Here is a 27551-nt window from a genome sequence, read left to right as displayed (position 1 = left end):
GTCTCATGGCAGTGGAGACGTGCATGAGTATGCAGAAAAGAAGTAGGAAGCTTTCCAGGCCCATTGTGGACTGGACAATATGGAAAGGGACAGCGAGGTCTTCCTTAGGCTCTTCAAAGAGGGCCTCACAAAAGGACCACAAATAGGTGTGGAAGGACATGTAGATATCTGTGGGAGATACTTTGGAAAGGGTTCTCCATAGGGCGGAAATATTTGCTGTGAGAACTAGACCCACTTGCTATGGGTGTGGGCCCAATCATTCACCGGCCCAATGCCCTGGACGGCACCAAACAATTCCAACTACAAGACTCCCACTGCGAAGCCCACATCAAGTGGTCCCCAACATCAATTTTCAGTTTCCTAATGTCATTGTTTCCAAAGTATGGGGTAATGGAGAAATTTTTCGAAATTCTCCGTTTTTGGTTGAGGAAAATGCCTTTCTAGTGAGGAGGAATTTTTAAACATTGCACCTCTACTAAGGTGTGGGGGCCAATCCATGGCCATATATTTAAGTCCAAATGCATCTCTGCTTTTTAAAAGTCTAATGCCCTCTTCCTCCTGGGTGTGATGTCACCACTCGGCATCTCTATGAGGGTCACAAGATCACACAGTCATCACCAAACTGTCAAATTTTCAAAAGGCTTTTCACTACATAGGAATTGAAAGTGGAAAATACAAATAATAGAAAGAGATAAAAGAGAAGTGACATGTTTCAGAACAAGCTCTTGACTCTTTCAAAAGTATTTATTAAGGGTTTATTTCATTATCAGTTCATGTTTTTCTCCATTAAGGACAAGCACACTGGATTGACATTTTGTAAATTACCCTCAATTTAACTTTCATTTGTGTATGACATTCAGTGAATGTCTACTTCTTAGCAGCAAAAGAAGAGTAAAAATTTATCTCAAACAAATGTTCAGCATACAGAACACCTATTTTTAAAATAGAAAGTATTAACCACAACGGTTCAGAGGCTGAAAACCCCGATGCAGCTGCCAACTTCGACATTGGTAGGGTTGCCATTTGCTTTGAATGATGGTGAAAGGTAAGAGCACGATTTACTTATTTTATTTTATAATAACCTGTTCAGTTCATGGCTTGGTGAAATGAGTTTGTGCTTCCAGAAAAATCCACAATAAGACATTCCTCAAACTGTGCTGTGTGTGTTTCACAGCTTACAGTAATTCTATGATGATCAATCTTCTAGAAAGTAAAAGTAATCTCATCACTAGTTTGCTATGGACAATGATAAAGTTTTCTGTCAGACCTGCATCACAAACTGAATAAGTTAATAAATATTGGAAGTTTATTGACAGATAAAGACACTTAAAATGCATTTACACTTTAAATGCAAGGGGTCGGAATCTTAAATATTTACCTTTTATGTCATAAAGTTTTGTTTTGATATGTTTAAAATGGACAAAATCCTGAAATCTTAGTGTGTGTTTGTTCTTTTCCCTTTAAAATGTATTTATTGATTATCGCAGTTTCATCTCACTTTAATAGTGTTTACCTTTCCATTCAGCTCATAGGTAAATGAGGAAGGATTGGCATCCAGGTACAATTCATTTATTATATTAGGCTCAATAAAAAATGTGTCAGACTCAGACAACAACAAAGAAATAGTGTAGACTTTCCAATAAATTTCTTTCCGTCCAAATGTAGTAATGACCGACTGGCATACGTAAACCCAACAAAGCAGACTAGGTGTGCTCAGGGATATCAGTACTTGCTAAAAGCCTCAGACAAAACTCTTGATTATTTTCCACATTTCAAGTCACTTTTTTTTTTTTTTTTTTTTTTTTTTTTTTTTGGATTGAATTTTCAAAGAATGAACTTGAATACTGAAGTCGGTCAAACCAAGTTCACAGTTTACATTTGATGAAAAAATAAGGAATAAAACAGACTATTGGCGAAGTCAAATCCCTGCAATTCCACATGTTTACCAGCAGAGTTCATCAATGAGCTCTTCATCGCATTTACTCTTTATTCAAGTTTATTTATAGTCACTAATAGAACTTATCAGATGTTAGTATGTTATTTCCCTGAAAGTTTAATCCTACCTGTGTTTCCCAGGTTTCAGTTCTTTATATTTAATTTTGGTTCTTTATAAATTGATCTATGATTTCTTTGGTTATGATTGCTGTTATGATGATAGTGGTGATAATATCTTAAGTATGATTTGTTGTATATTTAACATGATTTTGGGAAAACGTAAAAATCTCTATCAAATCATCAATGCTGAAAAATACACATTTGTTGTAGGTGTTGCTATGGTGATGTCAGTCAGAATGGCTCCTCTTCCTCTGATTTTTCTGCTCATGATTCAGGGTGAGCTAGTGATGGTACAGCACCACTTTAAAACAACTGCAAACTATTAAAGAGGTCTTCACACTTCAGAAGCTGCTGTTAATGTATCCATTGTGATTTTTGTGTTTCAGGGGTTTGTAGTGCTGATGATTGGGGTGTGAGTTATAGCTCTTCAAACATCTGTGCACTAAAGGGCTCATCAGTGATAATGTCCTGCACTTATAAATACCCTCCTGGATATAAGATCAAGAAAGTGTTCTGGACCAAATTTATCGAAAAGGGTGTAGAGTTTCCAGATCTGTTTAATGACCCTGAATACAGTCAGAGGATTCAGTATCTGGGAGATAAACGGCAGATCTGCACCATCAGACTGAATGATGTGACACAGAAGGATTCACACGAGTACTATTTCAGATTCATTACTGATAAACCCGATGGAAGATGGATTGGTAAACCTGGAGTGACTCTTGATATCACAAGTAATGTTCATTATGTCCATTATCCTTTGCATTTTTATATGATCTTATTCTGTGTTGAATTGTATCTCTATGGCACCTGGAGTATCAGTATGTTGTATTGTTGTCAGATCTTCATGTGGAGTCTCCTGAGAGCGTGACAGAGGGAGATACAGTCAGTCTGACATGTAAAAGCACCTGTAATCTGACTGACAGAGCAACATTCATCTGGTTGAAAAACACACAGTCATTAACTGAGAGAAACAATAAACTCCTCCTGCAGTCAGTCAGAAGAGAGGATGCAGGCAGATATAGCTGTGCTGTACACGGACACAAACTCACATCACCTCATGTTTATCTCAATGTCACATGTAAGTATAGAGCCATTTATGCTGTGAGAGTTTATTAGCTTTGATTGATCTTGTTGTCACTGATACACTGGAAATAATCTACCATTAGATTCCCCAAAGGAGACGTTTGTTGTGGTGAGTCCATCTGGTGAAATAGTTTTGGGTGATTCAGTGACTCTGACCTGCAGCAGTGATTCAAACCCACCTGTTCTGAACTACACCTGGTTTAAGGAGAATGAAAGCTCAGCTGTTGGATCTGGACAGAGTTACAGTGCACTACAGAGTGGATTCTTCTACTGTGTAGCTCAGAATCAACATGGATCTCAGAGATCAGCTGCTGTACAAGTCACTGTTAAAGGTAGGGGTGGTGTCATGGGCGTTGCTGGGGCAATTTTAGCTGTTTTCAGCCTATCATTCAGTATCTTCGTATGTCCATATTATTGAGCTGCCCGACTTAGGCAGAACTCCAGTTATGGGATGTTAGTTACGGGAAGCCAAATACACGAAGTGGAGCAAACTGAGCAGTGGCCCAATCAACTGGATAGCAGGTCACTCGCTGTCAGTTTCAATCCCGTATGTTTGTTTTCTTTGCATTGACTTTCTAAAATGTCCTCAAAATGTCCTCCCAAAGATCACATCCTAGTACCAGTTCTGTTTTAAGTGTCACATTTTCTTTCTTAAATTGTTAATCTTTACTCTTACCTTTACCTAGAGACAGGGCACTTCCCATGTGTTATGCTAAATCCACCAACATATTGTTTGTTAATAAAGAACAGGATCTGGATAGATACAGGACCTCAGTTGTGATCTCAAAATGCTTTTGATTTGTTATTTTAGAAGCAAAATGTAAAAACTGTTTACAACCAACTGGGACAACCAACACCCCAGCCCTTGCGGTTTGGCCTCAGCCCCAGATGCTGTCAAATTAACCTGCATTACTCTGCTTAAAGTCAATGAAATTCATCTGTTTGTTTGTTTTTTCCCCCCATGTTCTTTTGAAGGAAATGCACTATACATATTTTTGGGAGCTGTGACGTGTGGAGCTGCAGTTGTTGTCATTGCAATGCTAATTTGGTAAGATATGTGTGGTATTTGCTTGCAATGTTTTTGTGCTACATTCATAAAATATTGAGCTGTACATGTTCTGCCTGTATTTCACAAAGATCTTTTGGCTTTATTTATGGAAATGTCCTATCATTTAACATTTAATGAAAACGCGTGAGACATTTACAAATAAGATGACATTTATCAAACAGAGTAGTAAGTAATTAGACGTAATTTGGTTAAAATATGTGGAATAAAAAAATAAATAAAAAAAAACTTGGACAAGCCCTTCAATATATCCCAACTTTCTGTTTAAATAGGAAATACTCAACACGGGCAAGAAAACAGCACTTGTCAAGTCATTTCATGGGGTCTTTAACAGCATATATTTCTAAATGTTAAAAGGATAGTTCACCCAAAAATGAAAATTCTCTCATTATTTATTCACCCTCATGATATCCCAGGTGTGTATGACTTTCTTTCTTCACCAGAACGTCTCGGGTTACTTGACTGTAACCCTTGTTCCCTGAAAAAGCGGAACGAGATGCTGCGCTTGATTAAGCGCTTATGGGAACGTCTTTAGAAGTGACCAGCTGTGAATATGTGTGCAACACGTCAATGAAATTAACTAGAACCTTTATAGCCTCTGTTGGTGACATCATCAGAATGCGCCAGTACCAGGGGCTATAAATAGATGTGCCACAGGTGCATCATCAGGTATATTTGTCTGAAGAGCAGTCCTGGGACATCCTCAGTGCAGCAATGAAGCGTAGCATCTCGTTCCGCATTTTCAGGGAACAAGGGTTACAGTCAAGTAACCCGAGACATTCCCTGTCAAAAGCTACACTTAATGCTGAGCTTGATTAAGCAGTTATGGGAACGAGAATTCCCACGCCGCCGCACTGTGGGTGTCTGGACACCTTACTGTTGTGTAGTGTGTGCTCACAAGAACGCGAAAGGTCTCAGACATGAGCTTGTGATGTTGACTCAAGGAGTGGCATGAACATCCAAACTATAAAATCTCATGAATGTGTGCGGAGAGGACCAGCCTGCCGCATTACAAACATGCTGCAGAGGGGCACCCCCCACCAAAGCTTTAGAAGATGCGACCCCCCTGGTAGAATGAGCCTTATGCCTACTGGCGAAGCTTAACCGCGCGCCTTATAGGCAAGGGCAATAGCATCCCTCACCCAATGTGACATTGTCTGTTTTGTGGCGGCCGCCCCCCTGTTATGGCCCCCATGACAAATGAATAGTTCCCTGACTTACGCCACCAGCTAGTACGGTGGACATAGGCCTGAAGAGTACAGACTGGACACAGTCTGTGAAGTCTCTCCTGATCTGGCGTTGTGAACGGCAGAGGACAGAAGGCCTCAAAAGTGAACGGATGTACGGTCGAACCTTACAGGTGCATCTCAATAAATTAGAATGTCGTGGAAAAGTTCATTTATTTCAGTAATTCAACTCAAATTGTGAAACTCGTGTATTAAATAAATTCAATGCACACAGACTGAAGTAGTTTAAGTCTTTGGTTCATTTAATTGTGATGATTTTGGCTCACATTTAACAAAAACCCACCAATTCACTATCTCAAAAAATTAGAATACATCATAAGACCAATAAAAAAAACAGTTTTAGTGAATTGTTGGCCTTCTGGAAAGTATGTTCATTTACTGTATATGTACTCAACACTTGGTAGGGGCTCCTTTTGCTTTAATTACTGCCTCAATTCGGCGTGGCATGGAGGTGATCAGTTTGTGGCACTGCTGAGGTGGTATGGAAGCCCAGGTTTCTTTGACAGTGGCCTTCAGCTCATCTGCATTTTTTGGTCTCTTGTTTCTCATATTCCTCTTGACAATACCCCATAGATTCTCTATGGGGTTCAGGTCTGGTGAGTTTGCTGGCCAGTCAAGCACACCAACACCATGGTCATTTAACCAACTTTTGGTGCTTTTGGCAGTGTGGGCAGGTGCCAGATCCTGCTGGAAAATGAAATCAGCATCTTTAAAAAGCTGGTCAGCAGAAGGAAGCATGAAGTGCTCCAAAATTTCTTGGTAAACGGGTGCAGTGACTTTGCTTTTCAAAAAACACAATGGACCAACACCAGCAGATGACATTGCACCCCAAATCATCACAGACTGTGGAAACTTAACACTGGACTTCAAGCAACTTGGGCTATGAGCTTCTCCACCCTTCCTCCAGACTCTAGGACCTTGGTTTCCAAATGAAATACAAAACTTGCTCTCATCTGAAAAGAGGACTTTGGAACACTGGGCAACAGTCCAGTTCTTCTTCTCCTTAGCCCAGGTAAGACGCCTCTGACGTTGTCTGTGGTTCAGGAGTGGCTTAACAAGAGGAATACGACAACTGTAGTGTCTGTGTGTGGTGGCCCTTGATGCCTTGACCCCAGCCTCAGTCCATTCCTTGTGAAGTTCACCCAAATTCTTGAATCGATTTTGCTGGACAATCATAAGGCTGCGGTTCTCTCGGTTGGTTGTGCATCTTTTTCTTCCACACTTTTCCTTCCACTCAACTTTCTGTTAACATGCTTGGATACAGCACTCTGTGAACAGCCAGCTTCTTTGGCAATGAATGTTTGTGGTTTACCCTCCTTGTGAAGGGTGTCAATGATTGTCTTCTGGACAACTGTCAGATCAGCAGTCTTCCCTTGATTTTGTAGCCTAGTGAACCAAACTGAGAGACCATTTTGAAGGCTCAGGAAACCTTTGCAGGTGTTTTGAGTTGATTAGCTGATTGGCATGTCACCATATTCAAATTTTTTGAGATAGTGAATTGGTGGGTTTTTGTTAAATGTGAGCCAAAATCATCACAATTAAAAGAACCAAAGACTTAAACTACTTCAGTCTGTGTGCACTGAATTTATTTAATACACGAGTTTCACAATTTGAGTTGAATTACTGAAATAAATGAACTTTTCCACGACATTCTAATTTATTGAGATGCACCTGTAGGCAGGTAGTCAGGATGAGGATGCAATATCACTTTTGCCATTCCTGGGGCAAAGTCTAAGCAGGATGGCAAGACAGACAGAGCCTGCAAATCCCCAATTCTTTTTAAAGAAATGATAGCCATAAGAAAAGCCATCTTTAGAGTCAGGAGCTTGTCAGACACCGACTCTAGAGGTTCAAAGGGGGTCTCAACCAGACCCTCAAGGACTATAGCTAAGTCCCATGAAGGGATCCTGGTTCTAACGGGAGGCCTCAGTCGCATGGCCCCACGGACGAAGCGAGTGAGCAAAGGATGTTTCCCCAGTGGCACCCCGTCAATCAAGGCGTGGCAAGCCGACAGAGAGGCCACATAAACCCTGAGAGTGGCGGGGCATGTGCCTACTGATAATTTCTCCTGCAGGAAGTCCAGAACTGAAGCAATCTGGCAATTAACTGGATCTGCATTATGTGCAGTGCACCACCTTTCAAAGACACCCCATTTATTGGTATAAGTCTCAATAACTTCAGGTGAAAACCCAGTGTCCCTCAGTTGGTACCCTTCAGGGGCCAAACATGAAGGTTCCACAGCTCGGGCCGGGGATGAAATATTGTCCCCTGCGCTTGAGACAGAAGGTCCCTCCTCTCCGGTATCGCCAAGGCGAGCCGTCGAGGAGAGATATTAACTCTCTTATCTTATAATCATACTCTGTTCGGCCAACGTGGCGCTATCAGTAAGAGGCAAGATCCTTGTTGACGAACTCTGGCTAGATCTCCCGGGAGCAGAGAAATTGGAGGAAACACATACAGGCACATTTTGGGCCATGTATGCGCCATCGCGTCCAGACCCAGGGGTGCTGGGTGGCTCAAAGAGGAGTAGAGGGGACATTGCGCTGTCTGTTGGGAGGCGAAGAGGTCCACCTCTGCTTCGTAAAATCTTAACCAGATTTGTTTCACTACCTCGGGGTGGAGTTTCCATTCTCCCGTCGGTATTTTCTGTCTGGACAGTAAATCCGCTCCCATATTCAGGCATCCAGGGATATATACTGCTTTGAGTGACAGGAGCTTGCCCTGGGCCCAAAGAAAAATCTGCCATGCTAGTCTGTTTGTTTGGCGCAACCGCAGACCTTCTTGGTGATTCATATAAGAGACTGCCACTGTGTTGTCCACCCGCACCAGGACATGGCAGCTTCTCCGATGCTGGAGGTAGTACTTCAGGGTCAGAAATACAGCCATCAACTCGAGACCAATCGAGCTGATGACCCTCCCATTCCCCTTGAGCTGGACGACCACTTAAGACCGCTCCCCAGCCTGACAGGGAGGCGTCTGTCTTTAGCAATCTGTGATGGCAAGACGCACCTAGAGTGGGACCCAAGTCGAGGAACCGGGGTCTGAACCACAGAGAGGGTACGTAGCCCGTGGCACATAACCCTTATCTGCCTTCGGGGATTGCCCTTGGATGAAATCCCCTGGCTTTGAGCCACAACTGAAACGGTCTCATATGCAAAAGGCCCATAGGGATCACAGAGGATGCAGATGCCATGAGACCTAACATTCGTTGATACTGAAGAACAGTACGATCTTTGCCTAGCCTGACTTTGCTCAGGGTATTCTGAATGGTCTCGATTCGAGTGGGAGACAGCTGTGCCCGCATTGTGATCGAATTCCATATGATCCCTAAATATGTTGTTCTCTGGGCAGGAGAAAGAACGTTTTTCTTGTCGTTGTCGAGTCTCAACCCCAGAGAAACTAGATGAGCTAAGACGACACTTCTGTGCTGTAATGCCAGTTCTTGCAATTGTGCTAATATCAGCCAGTCGTCTATGTAATTCAAAATGCGGATGCCCTGGAGTCGCAATGGAGCCAGTGCTGCATCCATGCACTTTGTGTATGTGTGAGGTGATAAGGCTAGGCCGAATGGAAGAACCCGATATTGGTAAGCTTCGCCCACGAAAGCAAACCTTAGGAACTTCCTGTGTTGTGGCAGTATTTCTATATGAAAGTATGCATCCATGAGATCGATCATGACTAACCAATCACGAAGTTGAATTTGTGACACGATCATCTTGACAGTTAGCATCTTGAACTTGAGTGCCTTGACTGAGCAGTAAAGCCTCGAAGATCTAAAAATGGACGCAATCCCCCATCCTTCTTGGGAACCAGGAAGTATCTGCTGTAGTAACCTGACTCTCTCTCTGGAAGGGGAACATGTTCTATGGCCCTTTTGACCAGAAGAGATTGCAGCTCTTGTGACAGTAAATGTGCTTGTTCTGGTTTCACGTTAGTGGGGACCACGCCGTTGAAACGCGGAGGATGGCGAACAAATTAAATTCTGTAGCCCTTTTCTACTGTCTTTAGGGCCCACCTAGAAATACCTGGCAGTAGCTTCCACACTGCCAGGTTCTCTGAAATGGATACCAATTTTGATACTTCCCGTTGAGGGGATGTTAGATGTTCTGTGTCCTGGGCGACAACAGGAAGCATCGGAACACTCAACATTTAGCTCGAAACCGCTGCCCCCGAACCACCAGAGGCAGTGGGGATGGAGAGGTTTTGTGGGGGTGTCGGGAAGGAGCGGGTAGATGTTTTTCATGCCCCGTCTCGAGGGGGGCTACCCCCACAATGCTGGGCGCAAGACCGTCAGGACTTCTTCTTTTTGGAAATAATGGTCCTGAGGTCTTGCTTTGGACGCTGCTGAGGGCGACAAGCCGGTCCCTAATCTTTACAAGGAGGAGAGTGACTCGCCACACTTTGTTTTTGAGCCTCCCTTCTAGAAGGACCGGGGTGAGGCTGGGTGTGCTGGCAGCCCTTCCCCCTGAGTGCGGCAAGGAAGGAATTGCACAAAGGCTTCCTCGTGTTTTTTCACCTCCCGAAACCTGGTGATGACTGTATTCACTGAATCGCCAAACAGGCCATGTAACACCACCATGGTGTGTAGCGCAGCACCAGCCTGACCAGCTACTTGATAAGCGGTTCTACATGGCTTTGTGGGGAGAGTTGGTCTTTTTAATGATGATGTCGAACCAGGCGAGAGATAGCCCGCGAACGTCTCTTCTACCTGTGGCATCTACCATGCCTTAACACCCAAGATAGTTGAATATGTCGACGTCGAAGGCACAAATATACGGGAAGTATAAGGTTTCCCCCATGAACGAGTTAACTCATCATGGAGTTCTTCAAATAAGGGGAGAGACTGATTTTGTGTTCCCTTCCCCTGGCCTCCAGACAGAAATCTGTCTTCTAGTTTCGATCATTTGGGGGTCTCTTGTTCGCGTGGCCAGTCTAGCTGTAATCTGGCCACCGCACGAGTAACCACCTCGAGTAATTCTTCAACTGCTTTGTCATCACATGAGGAACGTTCAGAGGTAGGCAACTCAAAGTCCACAGACCCAAGAGATTCATTGTCCCCCTCATGAACCGAAGAGGCGCCGGGGTGCACTTCAAGATCACGCGAGGGACAAACTGGATCATCTCTCGCTCCTCAGCCAGATCCATACGCGAGCCCCACAATGGAATGGTGGGTGCTGGCTCTTGGAATTAAACGAGACAAGCGCGCAGCGTCTTCACTGTGAACAGCTCACAATGCTCACACTCGCCTCGCTCCAACGCAAGAACAGCATGCTCTTCCCCCAAACAAACAAAACAAAACTGGTGTGTGTCCAATTCAGCCATAGGACATAAGCATGGAAACATACACCGTTTGCTTTGTTGATCACTCATTTTTCTTTCTTTTGTCTTTTCCACACTTGAATGACAGAGAAAGAGAAAGTTTTCTGCACACTGCCTGACAAATCTAACTCCTATCAGAAGAAAAATAGAGAGCTGAGAAGCTGAGAAGCACAAACACAACACAGAGTGGTCTGAAGACAAAAGACCTGATGATGCACCTGTGGCACATCTATTTATAGCCCCTGGTACTGGCGCATTCTAATGATGTCACCAACAGAGGCTATAAAGGTTCTAGTCAATTTCATTGATGTGTTGCACACATATTCACAGCTGGTCACTTCTAAAGACGTTCCCATAAGCACTTAATCAAGCACAGCATTAAGTGTAGCTTTTGACAGGGAACACATTTGAAGAAAAATAGAATAATATCATGGCTCTGTAGGTCCTTAAAATGCAAGTGAATGGAGATTTCTTGTTTGAAGCTCCAAAAATCACAGTCAGTCAGCATAAACGTCATCTATACGACACTAGCTGTTAAATTAATGTCTTCTAAAGGGACACGATCGCTTTTGGTGCGAAAAAGAACATGAGAGAACGTGAGATTACCTCTGTATCATGGCAACGCGAATACGTCACACGAGAGACTGCTTGAACTCCACCCTCTCGTGAAGCTTACCGGAAGTGATGATTTATAGTTAAAAAGTAATTCAATATTGATATTTTTTCGCACCAAAAGTGATCGTATCGCTTTAAAAGACATTCATTTTACAGCTGGTGCTGCTGTCTGTCTGTGATTTTTGGAGCTTCAAAACAGAAATATCCATTCACTTGCATTTTAAGGACCTACAGAGCCATGATATTATTCTATTTTTCTTCAAATGTTTCCTGATGAAGAAATAAAGTCATACACACTTGGGATATAATGAGGGTGAGTAAATAATGAGAGAATTTTCAATTTTGGGTGAACTGTCCCTTTAAATTTCCACACTGTTATACAGTATGATATATTCATTAACAATATGTTTGTTTTTATGGAGAATCAGGTGGATGAAAAAGAGAAATGATACACCAGAGTCTCAGGTGAGATGACAAAAATACCTCCACGTTATATAAAATTTACGGTTCTGAAGCCAGCTTGTCGTTCTGTTGGTCTTAGTTACATTTCTTTTTTAGGTAGGCATACTTAAAATCCTAAGAAAATTTAAGTGGGGATATGCCGTATGCTTGCGTATGTGCTATACTACTTCAGTAATAGACATTATGCCACAAATGCTGTTGAAAATGCTTAACTTGATGAATTGGAAGCATTCCATTAAGAATGCTAACCTCAATAATAAAACACACATTTTAATTTACATTTCTCTTTATTTTTTTATCTTTCACAATAAAGATTGATCATCCCAGCCCCTGTCATAAAACCTGTGATGTTGAACTGAATGATTCAGTGTACGAGGTAGGTGTCGAAGTCCCAGCTTTCATCACCCATAAAAAATTAGGGAGCCTGGATTGCAGTGGTGAAGCAATGATGTACACTTCCAGTAAAGTATACATGAATACATATAGCCTAGTGCTCAGAATGGGCCTGCTCACACTATCTGTGTGTTATTGTAGTGCTGCAAAAATGGCTTACTTTTGTGAGAAAAAAGTCATTGTTCTGTGTTCATAATAAAACTATAATCAGCATTTGCATGCATGCAAATTATGTCTCTGACAACTACAGTTTATACTAGCCATGATGTTGTGAGTCACCCAAAAGACACATACAATACAATTCAGCAGAGGGTCATAAAAACAGAGCTTTGTAGTCTTGATAAGAAATTCTGAACAGGTAAATTTGTGATTGAAGTGACCTCTGGTGGTAAGTAGATGCACACAACATTCTAATTCGTCAAATTTTGGCATGTTTAAGTCCAGTTTTCAGTTACATAGTCTCTTGAACTGATTAGATTCTAGTGTCTAAAATAGAACTTAATTTTTATTACAAGGACCCACTTAAATTTCCAATTCAATTATTACTTAATTAAGTTGCTCTTTTTCTTTTCTTCTAGAATGCTGACCCTGATGAGGATATATATCAGAATATATAGGTGATTATTCAGCTGAAAGTTAAACCAAAATGCATGAAATTCCATGTAAACCCTGGGAATGATTCTATTACTATGACAAAAATTTTATACACCGATCAGCCACAACATTAAAACCACCTGCCTAATATTGTGTAGGCCCCCTTCGTGCCGCCAAAACAGCACCAACCCGCATCTCAGAATAGCATTCTGAGATGATATTCTGCTCACTACAATTGTACAGAGTGGTTATCCGAGTTACCACAGACTTCATCAGTTCGAACCAGTCTGGCCATTCTCTGTTGGCCTCTCTCATTAACAAGGCATTTCCGTCCACAGAACTGCCATTCACTGGATGTTTTTTTGTTTTGTTTCTGGCACCGTTCGGAGTAAATTCTAGAGACTGTTGTGCGTGAAAATCCCAGGATTTACAGAAATACTCAAACTAGCCCGTCTGGCACCAACAATCATGCCACGGTCCAAATCACTGAGATCAATTTTTTTTTGCCCATTCTGATGGTTGATTTGAACATTAACTGAAGCTCCTGATCCGTATCTGCATGACTTTATGCACTGCACTGCTGCCACATGATTGGATGATTAGATAATCACATGGATGACTGTTGGTGCCAGATGGGCTGGTTTGAGTATTTCTGTAACTGCTGATCTCCTGGGATTTTCACGCACAACAGTCTCTAGAATTTACTCTGAATAGTGCAAAAATCAAAAGCAAAAAGCATCCAGTGAGCGGCAGTTCTGCGGATGGAAATGCCTTGTTGATGAGAGAGGTCAACAGAGAATGGCCAGACTGATTCGAACTGATAAAGTCTACGGTAACTCAGATAACCACTCTGTACAATTGTGGTGAGAAGTATATCATCTCTCAATGCTATTCTGAGATGTGGGTTGGCACTGTTTTGGCAGCAAGAGGGGGACCTACACAATATTAGGCAGGTGGTCTATCTATCTATCTATCTATCTATCTATCTGTCTCTCTCATATATATATATATATATATATATATATATATATATATATATATATATATATATATATATATATATTAGCTTTACTGTTAAATTTATGTAACAGTTTTTATTATTATTATTATTATTCACCATCCAGTCTGTGGCTGATTTCCAGGGAGAAGCTCTGGAAGATTGACATGACATTGTGTTGAGGTGTTTTGATTTGGAATTGTCATTTTGTTATTTTGTTTCTGTGAGCATTAATGAAATTATTTAAAGTAGCACCAACACCAGAGTTCCATAATTATATCAGTCCAGAAACATTTAGTGCTTTTGTCTATCGGTTTGTGATATTTCTCTGCATTTTAAAATTCTTTTAAATGAACATTCCATTAAGTTTAATATTGTTTAACACATTTGCTTTTATTTTCTGTCTTAAAAATATGTTACCCATATTTTGAACACATTAAAGGAATATTTCGCTCAAAAATGACAATTCTGTCATCATTTAATCACTCTTATGTTGTTTCAAACCCGTTTTACTTTCTTTCTTTTGTGGAACACAATGGGAGATGTTAGCCAGAACATTAGCCTCAGTCATCATTGACTTTCATTGATTTTTTTTTTCCATACTATGAAAGTGAATAGTGACTGTGATGTCAAAGGTAGTTCATCCTCAAACAGTTATTTCAACTGGTCACACAAGAATATCTTGTAGATGAACCACAATCTACATGAGAAAGGTTGAGCAATATATTATCAGCCCTTCTGCACATGCACCACCGCACCGTCACATTATCATATCATGAAACTTAGTCACTTTGTTCCACAAATGAGCTGCATTCAGAGCTGCTAGATTAATGAAGGTAAACAGCTTTTTATAACTTGCTAACGTCCTGTTTCACAATGTTGTTTGGTTCAGTGCTGTCTGCTCTATGTGAACAAAAAACAGTATTCACATCTGTGAGAGAACGTGATCTCTGTTCATCTCTGACTTTTAAAAGATTGATTTCCTCTTTCTCCTGGGTGTGAAGTTACCTTTCAGTGTCTCTTCATCTCTGATAAGGGTCATATGATCACACAGTCATCTCTGCAGTGTCAAAGTTTCAAAAGTTTTTACTACAAAGGAATTGAACACAGAGAGTGGAAAATACAAATAATAGAGAGAAAAGAGATAGAGGTGTAATGTTTGAGAACAAGCTCACTAACTAAATATAGAGGAAATAATTGGATATGGAATCTTGAACAGGAATACTGTATCGATCATACGTTATCATTTAAACCATTGTCAGTGAAACTGAAAATCTTTTCTCAAAAATTTGTCTCTCAGAAAAAAAGTGTCTCTCAGAATTGAACATTGATATACTGTGAGTTTCTTTCAAAAGTAGTTTTTATTGGGTTAATTTGATTATCAGTTTATATTTGACAATTTAGTATAATCCAGTGAGGATCACCACAATGGACTGACATATTTGAAAAGTTACCCACAATTTAAATGTAATTGTATGATGTTAAATGATATTATGTCTGAAAATCTGCTTGCACCAAATGAAGGGTCAAAACCTCATAAAAAAGGTCTGCATAAACAACACCTCACCATAATGCAAAGTGTTAACCACAAGAGCAGGATTTTGTACACATTCTGTAGTTTTGGTGACATGAAGGACTGTAGCTAGAAACAATCAAACTTAAATCTATTATGAGCTATATTCTAGAAAATCTGAGAAAGTTTAAATATTCTTACCACTAGATTTTGTGGACTGGGACAAAGTTTTCTTCGCTCCTCTCTCACCGCTGATGAAATGATCAAGAACAGAAAGTAGTGATACTTGCATTTGTGTTAATAAATATAATTGGGAATTTATCTAATGGGTGACCATAATTCAGTTTGTAATGCAGCTGTAACGTGTGCTGGCAATGATGATGATGAAGACAATGACGTGAAGATGAAGAACCCAAGTGCAGTTTATTTACAAACGTGATAAACAATAACCCTAACTACAAATGTGAAACATAAAACATGAACATGGACTTGACTATGGCTTGACTTGACTGCAAAGTTACATTCAATACTTGACAACCAGACAATGCAAACATGAGGGCTTAAATACAAGACATGGGAGAACATAAACCAATGAACATACAGAACTCATAACAAGCTAATTAAACAATAAACCAATGAAAACATGACACATGAACATGGAGGGAAAACAGGAATCACATGACAAGGGAAACAGGAACTAAACATTTCAAAATAAAATACATGAATCAACAAAATACACATGACATATCCCCCCCACTAAGGGGCGGCTCCTGACACCCCAACACATAAACAAAACACGTAAAACATGACATAAATTCAAAGTTCTGTAGGGAGCTGGGGGGGAGGCGTGGGACGAGTGACCAGGGCAAAGTCCGTGGGGGGTGGAGCCATGAGAGTCTCGAGGGGCGGAGCCATGGAAGGCGGAGCCATGAGAGGCTCATGGGGCGGAGCCATGAACTTGGTGCCTAGAGAGTAGCGGAAGACTCGAAGGGCCAGGGTGGAGCCGATGGCAGGAAGGACCAAGGCGGTGCTGGAGGCTCGGAGGAGTAAGGTGGAGCTGGGGGATTGGAGGACTGAGGTGGAGCTGGTGGGACTGAGGACCAAGGTGGAGCCATAGGGAAGGAGGTCCCCGGTGGAGCTGACAGATCGGAGGGACGAGGCGCAGCCAGAGGATCGGATTGCCAAAGCGGAGCCAGGTGACCGACAGACCAAGGAGGAGCCGGAGGGACAAGGGACCCTGGCAAAGCCTACAGGCTGAAGGACCACAGTGGAGCCGAGGGAATGCCGAGCTGAGGCAATGCCAAGGGACCGACAGGCCAAGGCGAAGTCCAGGGCTCGGAGGGTCCAGGCGGGGTCGGAGAGCCGAAAGTTCCCCTTGCCTGCTCAGGAGAAGCAAGGGTGGGTATAAGGGTGGGAACCATCTCCAGGTCCAACTGCTCAGGTGTGGCTGTGAAGTGGCATGGAGCAAGTTGAGGCATTGCTGTGACGTGGCATGGAGCAGGCTGAGGCATTGCTGTGACGTGGCATGGAGCAGGCTGAGGTGTAGTTGTGACATGGCATGGAGCAGGCTGATGATTCGGGGCAAAAGATGGCGCTAGCTCAGCAACCATGACTAGGAACTCTGGTTTGGCAGCCATGTCGTGGAACTCTGGCTCTGCGGCGGCCATGTCGTGGAACTCTGCGGCGGCCATGTCGTGGAACTCTGCGGCGGCCATGTCGTGGAACTCTGCGGCGGCCATGTCGTGGAACTCTGGCTCGGCATCCGCATCCCCCACAGTGAACGTGGAACCAATGATCTGTAGGGCGAGGTCGATATATTGAGCCAGGCTGAGAGAACTGTGACCACCAGGCATCAAGGAGGAGATCGGCTCACATAACCCCACCCTAAAAATATCCTTGAGGGCGACCACATTAAAATCCACCTTTCTGGCCAGAGCCCAAAAGTCCTCTATGTACTCTTCCAGGGGATGGTTCCCCAGACGTAGCCGTATGAGTTGAACTGCTGGGTTCATAGTTCGGTCAAGTATTCTGTAACGTGTGCTGGCTGCTGGCAATGATGATGATGAAGACGATGACGTGAAGATGAAGAACCCAAGTGCAGTTTATTTACAAATGTGATAACCAGTAACCCTAACTACAAACCTGAAACATAAAACATGAACATGGACTTGACTATGGCTTGACTTGACTACAAAGTTACATTCAATACTTGACAACTAGACAATGCAAACATGAGGGCTTAAATACAAGACATGGGAGAACATAAACCAATGAACAGACAGAACTCATAACAAGCTAATTAAACAATAAACCAATGAAAACATGACACATGAACATGGAGGGAAAACAGGAATCACATGACAAGGGAAACAGGAACTAAACATTTCAAAATAAAAGACATGAATCAACAAAATACACATGACAGCAGCTCTGATAAAACCTGTTCACAGCATGCCTGTGGTAAGAACTTAAGTTAGCTAAATTTGCACATAATGAAGAGAAAGTATTTTGCACAGGTTTTCTATAAAACCTCAATAAAAGGTGGAAATTATGCAAATTGCACAGTCACTTTCAACTCCCTTGCAATTCCACCTTTTCACCACTTGAGCCCAGAAAATTGCTAGAATTTTCAATCATCAGAACTGTGTTGGTTGCTTGTGCCACATTGCATTAATTCAGTACACAAATAGGGCTGCAGTTAACAATTATTTTTATAATCAACTTATCTAACGATTAGTAGAATGATTATTCAACTATTCGTCGATTATCGCTACGATTAATCATTGGCTTTTAACCGACTATTCATCTTGTGCTCGACTTAAAAGGTTGAGTTAAATATAAATACAACAATAAAGAGGACAAAATCATCTTTTAAAAATATCTTTAAATTACATTCACTGAATTACAAGGGAAAAAAATACTTGGATTTTTATTAAATTTAATTCATTAAAATATTCACTGCAAAAAATTCCTATTGTTATCAAATGTTTTGTCTTGTTTTCCATTTATAATATCTAAAATCATGTAAGATATGATAGAAACATATAAGATATTTAGACTTGCCTTTAGAGAATGTATCTTGAATATATGTGTATTTTTTTTTTAATTGTTCATATTTCTGCCAGTGCAGTCAAGACAAAATGTATATGTAATTAATTATGGCAGAATAATCCTGCATATATTTTTGTTTGTGGCGAAACTACAGAAATCAAAAGTTAGTACAATTATTAAATATGAAATAATGCATGTTTAATTCATGGTTGAAGTACTACATATTCTTTCTGATAAAGCCTGTTTGATTTAGCATGCAATGTAACAAACATTTGATGTAACATTTTGGGAGTTTACTATCAAATGTTAATTAATGCATTAACTATCAAACATGTACTAACATGTAATTAAGGTGGCCGTTATTCATACATGAATCCATATCCATATGACTCCAGTTGTAGTTAAGGTTAGCTCTTGATTAGGCCATGCCTTAACTCATTATTAATTAATGCTTAAGTAAGTATTAATTCATGATTATTCATGTACCCTTCATGTAAAGTGTTACCAACAAAATATACTTGTATTCAGTATATTTTCTTTGAAAGCAATTCTAAATACCTTATATGTTACTTTTCAGGTAAATGTATCTTGTTTTAAGGATTTTTTTGATATTTTAAAATATTAAAAATATATTAAATATTATATTCAACATTATCTAAAATGTTTTACTTCTGCAGTATAGCTCCTAAAGTAAATGTACTTAAGAGTTTTAGATATTTATATTGGAAAACAAACCAAAAAAGTATTTTTTTTTTTTTTTTTTTGCATTGTATATTGGGCTAAGACTACACTCTCTCACCTTTTTGTTCACTTCAATCCATCATTAACTCACAAAAAAACAAACTCTCTCTTCTTAGCAGAGCTGCGTGTCACAGATTATTTTCACGATAAGATACACACCATGACACACAGTATATTATGATTCACTGCGTCGTGAGCCATCATGTTACAATCGAACTGCAGCAAGTGGGCAAGAGGGACGAATGTCTCCGCGTGAGAGGGTTTACCAGCCGGTAGAAGTTTGATAATCTCTCGCTCTGGTTTTAACACGACTCATATATGTGGCTGACCGCACAGAGAAATGCCAGTTTCGGAGTTTGTGCTTATTTACACAACCCGCTTCTGTCATGATTCACTGTTGTTATTCCCTGTGTTTTGCCTCTGTCATCTGTCTCTAGTCTCCCTTGCACTACATTTCCCATAATTCAATGCCCTGATCACTGCCAGCTGTTCCCTATTGTTCTCACCTGTGTTTCATTTACCTCGTTTAACCCCTGTGTATATAATGCCCTGATTTCTACCCAGTAGTTGTCAGTTGTTATGTGTTTTTCTCCAGTTCATGTTCTGGTTGTTATCTTGTTTGTAGATGTTTGTTTTTGTTTCCCAGTCTTGCCCTGTTCCAGCGTTTATCGTGTTTTGTATTTTTATTTATTTATTTATCATTAAAGTTTGCTGCATTTAGATCCCGCTCTTGCGAAATCCTTCAAACGTTACAGAACAACTGATCGAACCGAAATGGATCTAGCAGCTTTATCCAGTTGAGCTGAGTGAACTTAACCATCAGGGAATACTCACATCTTTTTAGTACCTTTGTCAGATACACGGAATTTGCTTATTCCGAGACTTATTTAGAGACAGGAGACTACACTTGGGAGGAATACGAGTCTCTGCCAGTGTTCACGACCACAGAGGTTGTTCCTAAATCTCTGCCCATACCCACGACCACAGAGGTCGTTCCCGAGTCACTGCCCTTGCCCACAACCACAGAGGTCGTTCCCGAGTCTATGCCAGTGTTCACGACCTTAGAGGTCGTTCCCGAATCTCTATCCATGCCCATGACCACAGAGGTCGTTCCCGAGTCTCTGCCAGTGTTCACGACCACAGAGGTCGTTCCCGAGTCTCTGCCAGTGTTCATGACCACAGAGGTCGTTCCCAAATCTCTGTCCATGTTCACGACCACAGAGGTTGTTCCCGAGTCTCTGCCCATGCCTGTGACCACAGAGGTTGTTCCCGAGTCTCTGCTCATGTTCAAGACCACGGAGGTCATTTCCTGAGTCTCTGCCAGTGTTCTCAAACTCAGAGGTTGTTCCCGAGTCTCTGCCAGTGTTCACGACCACAGAGATCATTCCCGAGTCTCTGCCCATGCTCACGACCATGGAGGTCATTCCCGAGTCTCTGCCAGTGTTCACGACCACAGAGGTCGTTTCTGAGTCTCTGCCCATGCTCACGACCACAGAGGTCGTTCCCAAGTCTCTGCCCATGCTCACGACCACGGAGGTCGTTCCCAAGTCTCTGCCCATGTTCACGATCATGGAGGTCATTCCCGAGTCTCTGCCCATGTTCATGACCACCGAGGTCATTCCCGAGTCTCTGCCCATGTTCATGACCACAGAGGTTGTTCCCAAGACTCTACCCATGTTCACAACCACAGAGGTCGTTCCCGAGTCTCTGCCAGTGTTCACGACCACAGAGGTCGTTCCCGAGTCTCTGCCTGTACTCACAACCACGGAAGTCGTTCTCAAGTCTCTGCCCATATTCTCGACCACAGAGGTCGTTCCCAAGTCTCTGCCCATGTTCACGACCACAGAGGTCATTCCTGAGTCTCTGTCCATGCCTACGACCACAGAGGTCATTTCCGAGTCTCTGCCAGTGTCCACGACCACAGAGGTCATTCCCGAGTCTCTGTCCATGCCCACAACCACAGAGGTCATTTCCGAGTCTCTGCCCGTGCCCATAACCACAGAGGTAATTCCCGAGTCTCTGCCAGTGTTCACGACCACAGAGATTGTTCCAGAGTCTCTGCCCATGCCCATGACCACAGAGGTTGTTCCCGAGTCTTTGCCAGTGTTCACGACCACAGAGGTCGTTCCTGAGTCTCTGCCAGTGTCCACGACCACAGAGGTCGTTCCAAAGTCTCTGTCCATGTTCACGACCACAGAGGTCATTCCCGAGTCTCTGTCCATGCCCACGACCACAGAGGTCATTTCCAAGTCTCTGCCCGTGCCCATGACCACAGAGGTCATTCCCAAGTCTCTGCCAGTGTTCATAACCATAGAGGTTGTTCGTGAGTCTCTGCCCATGCCCACGACCACAGAGGTCGTTCCCAAGTCTCTGCCCGTGCCCACGACCACAGAGGTCATTCCCAAGTCTCTGCCAGTGTTCACGACCATAGAGGTCATTCCCGAGTCTCTATCCATGCCCACAACCACAGAGATCTTTCCAGAGTCTCTGCCAGTGTTCACAACCACAGAGGTCGTTCCCAAGTCTCTGCCCATGCCCGCAACCACAGAGGTCATTCCCAAGTCTCTGCTCATGTTCGCGACCACGGAGGTAATTTCCCAGTCATCCAGGATTCTTAGTCTCAAGCCTCCCACAGCTCCGCCTTCCACAGCTTCACCCCTCAAGCCTACCATGGTTCTGCCATCCACGGCTTCGCCCCTCGAGCCTCCAGTGGCTCCGCCTTCCACGGCTTTGCCCCTCGAGCCTCCTACAGCTCCGCCTTCCATGGCTTCACACCTCAAGACTCCCACGGCTCCGCATGCCACGGCTTTGCCCCTCGAGCCTCCTACGGCTCTGCCTTCCACGGCTCCAGTCTCTAGTCCGTGGCTGCCTCCCAGTCCTCCTGACCCTGTTTCAGCCCTGTGGCCGCCATTCAGGCCTCCTGATCCAGTCCCTACCCTGACGTGGTCTCCTGGGTCTCCTGGCCATCAGCCTGATCTGCTCTGGCCTTCTGGGTCTCCTGGCTGTCCGCCTAATCTACTCTGGTCTCCTGGCCTTCCACCTGATCTGCTTTGCTCTCCTTGGTCTCATGGCTGTCTGCCTGATTTGCTCTGGTCTTCTGGGTCTCCTGGCCATCCGCCTGATCTACTCTGGTCTCCTGGGTCTCCTGGCCATCTGCCTGATCTGCTCTGGTCTTCTGGGACTCCTGGCCATCAGCCTGATCTACTCTGGTCTTCTGGGTCTCCTGGTCATCCGACTGATCTGCTCTGGTCTCCCTGGACTCATGGCCGTCCGCCTGATCTGCCCTGGTCTCCTTGGTCTCCTGGCCATCTGCCTGATCTGCTCTGGTCTCCTTGGTCTCATGGCCGTCCGCCTGATCTGCTCTGGTCTCCTGGGTCCCCTGGCCATCCACCTGATCTGCTTTGGTCTCCTTGGTCTCCCAGCCTTCCGCCTTATCTACTCTGGCCTCTTTGGTCTCCGGCTCCATCTTGGCCCTGCCTCCCTTACCTCCCTTCCTTGGGCGTCAGGAGCCACCCATTAGGAGGGGTTATGTCATGATTCACTGTTGTTTTGCCCTGTGTTTTGCCTCTGTCATCTGTCTCTAGTCTCCCTTGCACTACATTTCTCATAATTCACTGCCCTGATCACTACCAGCTGTTCCCTATTGTTCTCAACTGTGTTTCATTTACCTCGTTTAATCCCTGTGTATATAATGCCTTGATTTCTATCCAGTCATTGTCAGTTGTATGTGTTTTTCTCCAGTTCATGTTCCGGTTGTTATCTTGTTTGTAGATGTTTGTTTTTGTTTCCCAATCATGCCCTGTTCCAGCGTCTATCCTGTTTTGTATTTTGATTTATTTATTTATCATTAAAGTTTGCTGCACTTAGATCCCGGTCTTGTGAAATCCTTCAAATGCTACAGCTTCCTTATTATTTGAACTTTAATAAAGGATGCATTAAACACCGGGCTGTTTAATTTTTAGACGCACTGAAAGACAAGTTTTGCTCAAGCAGAATGTCAGATCCAGCTTTGCTTTATTTCACGTCAGGAAGACACTTCTTCTGTATTTACTTATTTTGTACTTTTGTAGTATAATTCCCTCATACTTTGCGATCTACAGTACATCACCTTATGCTGTTTGGAAAGTTTGGAGTACACCTGGACTGTGAGCTGCATCCTCTTCCTCTCCTCAATCAGGTGCGAGCTGTAGTGCTGCTTTCACATGCCATCATTAGAATTTAATGTGATCTCGTTTTACATTAAATGAGATCAAACAACTATTCGACAACAAAAATTTGTCAACAATTTTTTTTTATTGTCGACATTGTCGATAACATCGACTAATCGTTTCAGCCTTATACACAAAGTGAATTTATAGTCACTCTGCCAGTTTATCCTTGCAAATCTGCATGTTATATCATTACTGTTTAAGGCTCTGATACAATCACTTTAAAGTTCTTCATTCTTCGCTCAGAGCCAAAAGAAGTTTGCAACAGCTGAGCAACAATGTATTGTCTAATGTGACATTAAAATGACTACATGCCTCATTCTATGAATAGCACATACTAGATATCAGTAAAAGAAGCTGTTTAACTACTCGATGATGATTTAAAGACATATGCACTTTATGTGGTCATAATATGCACCTGTTACACTCTGTTGTTGTAATTTATGATGGCACTGATACTGCAATGATGGGTGTATAAAAGAGTGTTAATTGGCAGAATACAGACAAAAGAATGATGATTAGAGGCATGTCTCACTTTGGGCAGATGTGTGAATGGCTTTCGCTGCAGACAAAGGCACATGAGTGCATCAGCATATCAAACAACAAAGTGAATGGCCACTTCAGAGTATTTGAGTAGATTATGTTACTTTTTTAGACTATCATTTACATTTAGTTATTTAGCAGACGCTTTTATCCAAAACGACTTACAAATGAGGCACATAGCAAGCAATTTGTCATACAAGGTTTAACAACATATGCAGTGTTGTACTGCCAAGTTCTCAAGGTGGCTCAGAAGTATAGGCACTAGTGCAGAAGAAAGAGACAGAGAAGTTTTTTTTATTTTATTTTTTATACACTAAGTGCAAGTTAAGTGCAATAGTAAGTGCAATTAGTGTGGGTTGGTTAAGTGCTCGTGGAACAGATGTGTTTTTAGCTGGTTCTTGAATATTGAGATGTATCAGCAGATTGTGTGGAGGTTGGAAGTTCATTCCACCACAGAGGAGCAGAGAAAGTGAACAATCATGAAATAGACTTTGAGCCTCTTTGTGATGGGACCATCAGGCGCCACTCGTTCATAGACCACAGAGAGCGAGTTGGAGCATAGATCTGGAGGAGTGAATTGAAGTAAGAGGGATGCGGTTCCATTGGCTGTCCTGAAGGCTAGAGTCAAAGCCTTGAATTTGATGCAGGCAGCAACAGGTAGCCAGTAGATTCTGGACCATCTACAGTGGCTTAATTGTGTTAGCTGGGAGGCCAGCCAACAGAGCATTTCAATTGTCCAGTCTTGAAATGACCAGAGATTGGACCAGGAGCTGTGTAGCATATTCAGACAGGAAAGGTCTGATTTTCCTGATGTTGTATAAGCACAAATCTGCAAGACCGGGTGGATGATGAGGTGTGAATGGTGAAATTAAGCTGGCCATCTACCACGACTTCCAGGTTCTGGGTTGTTCTGGTTGGTGTTAGATTTGTTGAACCAAGTTGAATAGTGAGGTTGTGGTCAATAGATGGGTTGGCTGGGATCACAAGGAGTTCTGTTTTGGCAAGGTTGAGCTGAAGGTGTCGTTCCTTCATCCAGACCAAAATATCCGAAAAGCAGGCAGAGAAACATATTGGAAAATGCTATACAAACGACCACACAGATGTAGGTAAATGCTGGATCACACTTCTTTAACCCTGGTATTCAGTCAGGTTGAGTCTGGCATGACTAGTATGCTCCAGTCTACAGAATTTTGGCTGACTGAAGTCTGAAAAAAATTGTTTTATGGGTATCAATTTCTGCATTAAGTAATTATTTACTTAATTTCTTTGTTAACTTAAAAATATGAATGCTGCAATTATAATAAAGATTTAGTAACGACGATGATAAATTAGTTAGCGTGATTTTGCCAGTTTACTCATTTAGTATGACAGACCTAAAGATCTGGGAAAATGTGAGAATTTTTACATCAAATCATTAAAGCTAAAATAGCAGGGGCGGACTGGCCATCGGGAGAACCGGGACTTTTCATGAAGGGCTGGCTGCAAAATGGGGCCGAATGGGCTGCGATAAGCTGAAATGGGCCACTGTATTATACAGAACAGGCCACAAACTGGCACCGCAATATGCCGAAGGGGGCGCCGATATGCAGAAAAGGACAGCGACACAAGTACTATTTCAGATTCATAACTGATAAATCTGATGGAAAATAGATTGTTTTTTCTGGAGTGACTCTTGATGTTACAGGTAACATTTTTCATAATTAAGTCTTGATTGTTTTTTATTTGGGTTTATGATCTCCATTTAAGATAAATTATATTCTGGGGAAAAAAGCTACATCCACAATATATACAAATGTCAAGTGTTGTTGTTGTCAGATCTTCATGTGGAGTCTCCTGAGAGCGTGACAGAGGGAGATACAGTCAGTCTGACATGTAAAAGCACCTGTACTCTGACTGACAGAGCAACATTCATCTGGTTGAAAAACACACAGTCATTAACTGAGAGAAACAATAAACTCCTCCTGCAGTCAGTCAGAAGAGAGGATGCAGGCAGATATAGCTGTGCTGTACACGGACACAATCTCACATCACCTCATGTTTATCTCAATGTCACATGTAAGAATAGATTCAGTCATTCTTTGAGGTTTTAATAGCTTTGTTTTCACTTGTACACTTTAAATAATCTATCATTATATCCCCCAAAAGAATGTGTCTGGTGAAATAGTTTTGGGTGATTCAGTGAATCTGACCTGCAGCAGCGATTCAAACTCACCTGTTCTGAATTACACCTGGTTTAATGAGAATGAAAGCTCAGCTGTTGGATCTGGACAGAGTTACAGTGCACTACAGAGAGGATTCTTCTACTGTGTGGTTCAGAATCAACATGGATCTCAGAGATCAACTGCTGATCAAGTCACTGTTAAACGTAAGGGACAGTGTTACATTGTTACAGTGTTACATAGACTTACATTACCCTATATAAACTTAATTTAATAAATCTGTTTAGATGTTTTGCTCTGTCTCTTATCTCATTTGAAGATAGTGTGATGATATAGTACATATCAACTGGAACTGTGATTTGTGGAGCTGCAGTTGTTATCATGGTGTTGCTAATTTGGTAAGATGTGTGTAATATTTTGGTTACAGTTGTATGTTAAAGAAAAACAAACTTCACGCAAGTATGCAGACGAGAGCACGAGCACTTCGCCAACCCATGGCCAACGCGTGGTCCCGTTGTACATACATTACGTGCGCTGTTGCGTTGCTCTGGCAGTTACAAACCTATGACCACAAGGGGGCAATAGATTTTATTAGACATGACCACAAAACCGCTGCTGCGTCCGAAACCAGGAAAATGCTGTTTCAGAGGCTGTATACAGAGACAGGATGAAAATAAGATGCTTTTCAGAATGTTCGGAGACCGGTTTCCTTAAGAGTTCCATTCATTCAAAACAGCTGTCAGTTAAGCCATTAACTGATTAGGCAGCAAGTCAGCTGCTATGTTTTCGAATGCAGTCCAGATGTGGTAAATGAGTTGATAGTTGAGGAATGGGGAGAGACACGGAGAAAAAACAAGTTCGTTTGAATGGACAAAAAGTCGTCTATTTATTTCAAAAAGATTAAACTCAAATTGCTGTCCATGTCCGCCATGACAGTTGTTGATTAAAAAAAGAAATTCCGCTCTAGCGCCCTTGCAGCAACGCTGAGAATGCAGCGTGTACTTGCGTAGTGTTATGCATTGAGTGCTGACACATTTCAAAATGCAACGACACGTGAAATTGAGCTTGCGTAGCAAGGTGCGTCTGCGTTTGCGTACTTGCATAGAGTATGTTTGGGCTTTTAATTTGCTGCATTTATAAATAACTTTCCTGCCTTTTAGGGTGTTAATGTTCATTTGAATCGATTGATTTATCAGTTTCAGCACAGATGCATTCAGTCTTCACAGGTCTTTCTCCCACAGCAAGAACTAAAGCCAGTTTTAGGCACTTTAACCCGGAACTAGTACTTTTAGTTGTTTTTGCACATGTGGTACTATAGTTCCTCTTAGCCATTAAGAGGGACTTTAGAATGACTTTTTAGCTTCTACTCTGGGGTAGGTACTTCTTCCCCAGAAGAGGGACAATGGGAAGTGCTGCAGCCTATGATTGGTCAAATACGTATGTAAACAAACAATGTGAAACACAAGGAGTCGGCAGCTGCCATGAGAACAAACTTGTAGCTG

The 27551-nt window shown here is 42.3% G+C and overlaps 2 protein-coding genes across 3 annotated transcripts in view; both read left to right on the top strand.

Annotated features, from left to right (window-relative positions):
* Positions 1-27551, top strand: part of LOC127444675 (B-cell receptor CD22-like) — a 95464-nt gene that overhangs the window by 17435 nt on the left and 50478 nt on the right. The gene's annotated exons all lie outside the window — the stretch shown is intronic.
* On the top strand, positions 1023-12953 carry LOC127444680 (B-cell receptor CD22-like). The gene is made up of 10 exons (XM_051704202.1): positions 1023-1045; positions 1526-1558; positions 2266-2331; positions 2442-2789; positions 2897-3136; positions 3225-3473; positions 4117-4189; positions 11817-11853; positions 12164-12226; positions 12822-12953. The coding sequence occupies exons 2-10, from the start codon at positions 1537-1539 to the stop codon at positions 12858-12860; spliced, it is 1137 nt and encodes a 378-aa protein (XP_051560162.1). The 5' UTR covers positions 1023-1045; positions 1526-1536; the 3' UTR covers positions 12861-12953.

This window comes from Myxocyprinus asiaticus, chromosome 8 (genome assembly GCF_019703515.2).
Source record: "Myxocyprinus asiaticus isolate MX2 ecotype Aquarium Trade chromosome 8, UBuf_Myxa_2, whole genome shotgun sequence".
Taxonomy (NCBI): Eukaryota; Metazoa; Chordata; class Actinopteri; order Cypriniformes; family Catostomidae; genus Myxocyprinus; species Myxocyprinus asiaticus.
This window is presented reverse-complemented; position numbering and strand designations above follow the sequence as displayed.

Bases quoted from the DNA above. Each gene is read 5' to 3' on its own strand.
- LOC127444680 (XM_051704202.1), top strand. From the start codon at position 1,537: ATGAGGAAGGATTGGCATCCAG. The intron at 2,332-2,441 runs GTGAGCTAGTGA...TTTGTGTTTCAG, and splicing joins TTTTCTGCTCATGATTCAGG to GGGTTTGTAGTGCTGATGAT. The intron at 3,137-3,224 runs GTAAGTATAGAG...ATCTACCATTAG, and splicing joins TGTTTATCTCAATGTCACAT to ATTCCCCAAAGGAGACGTTT.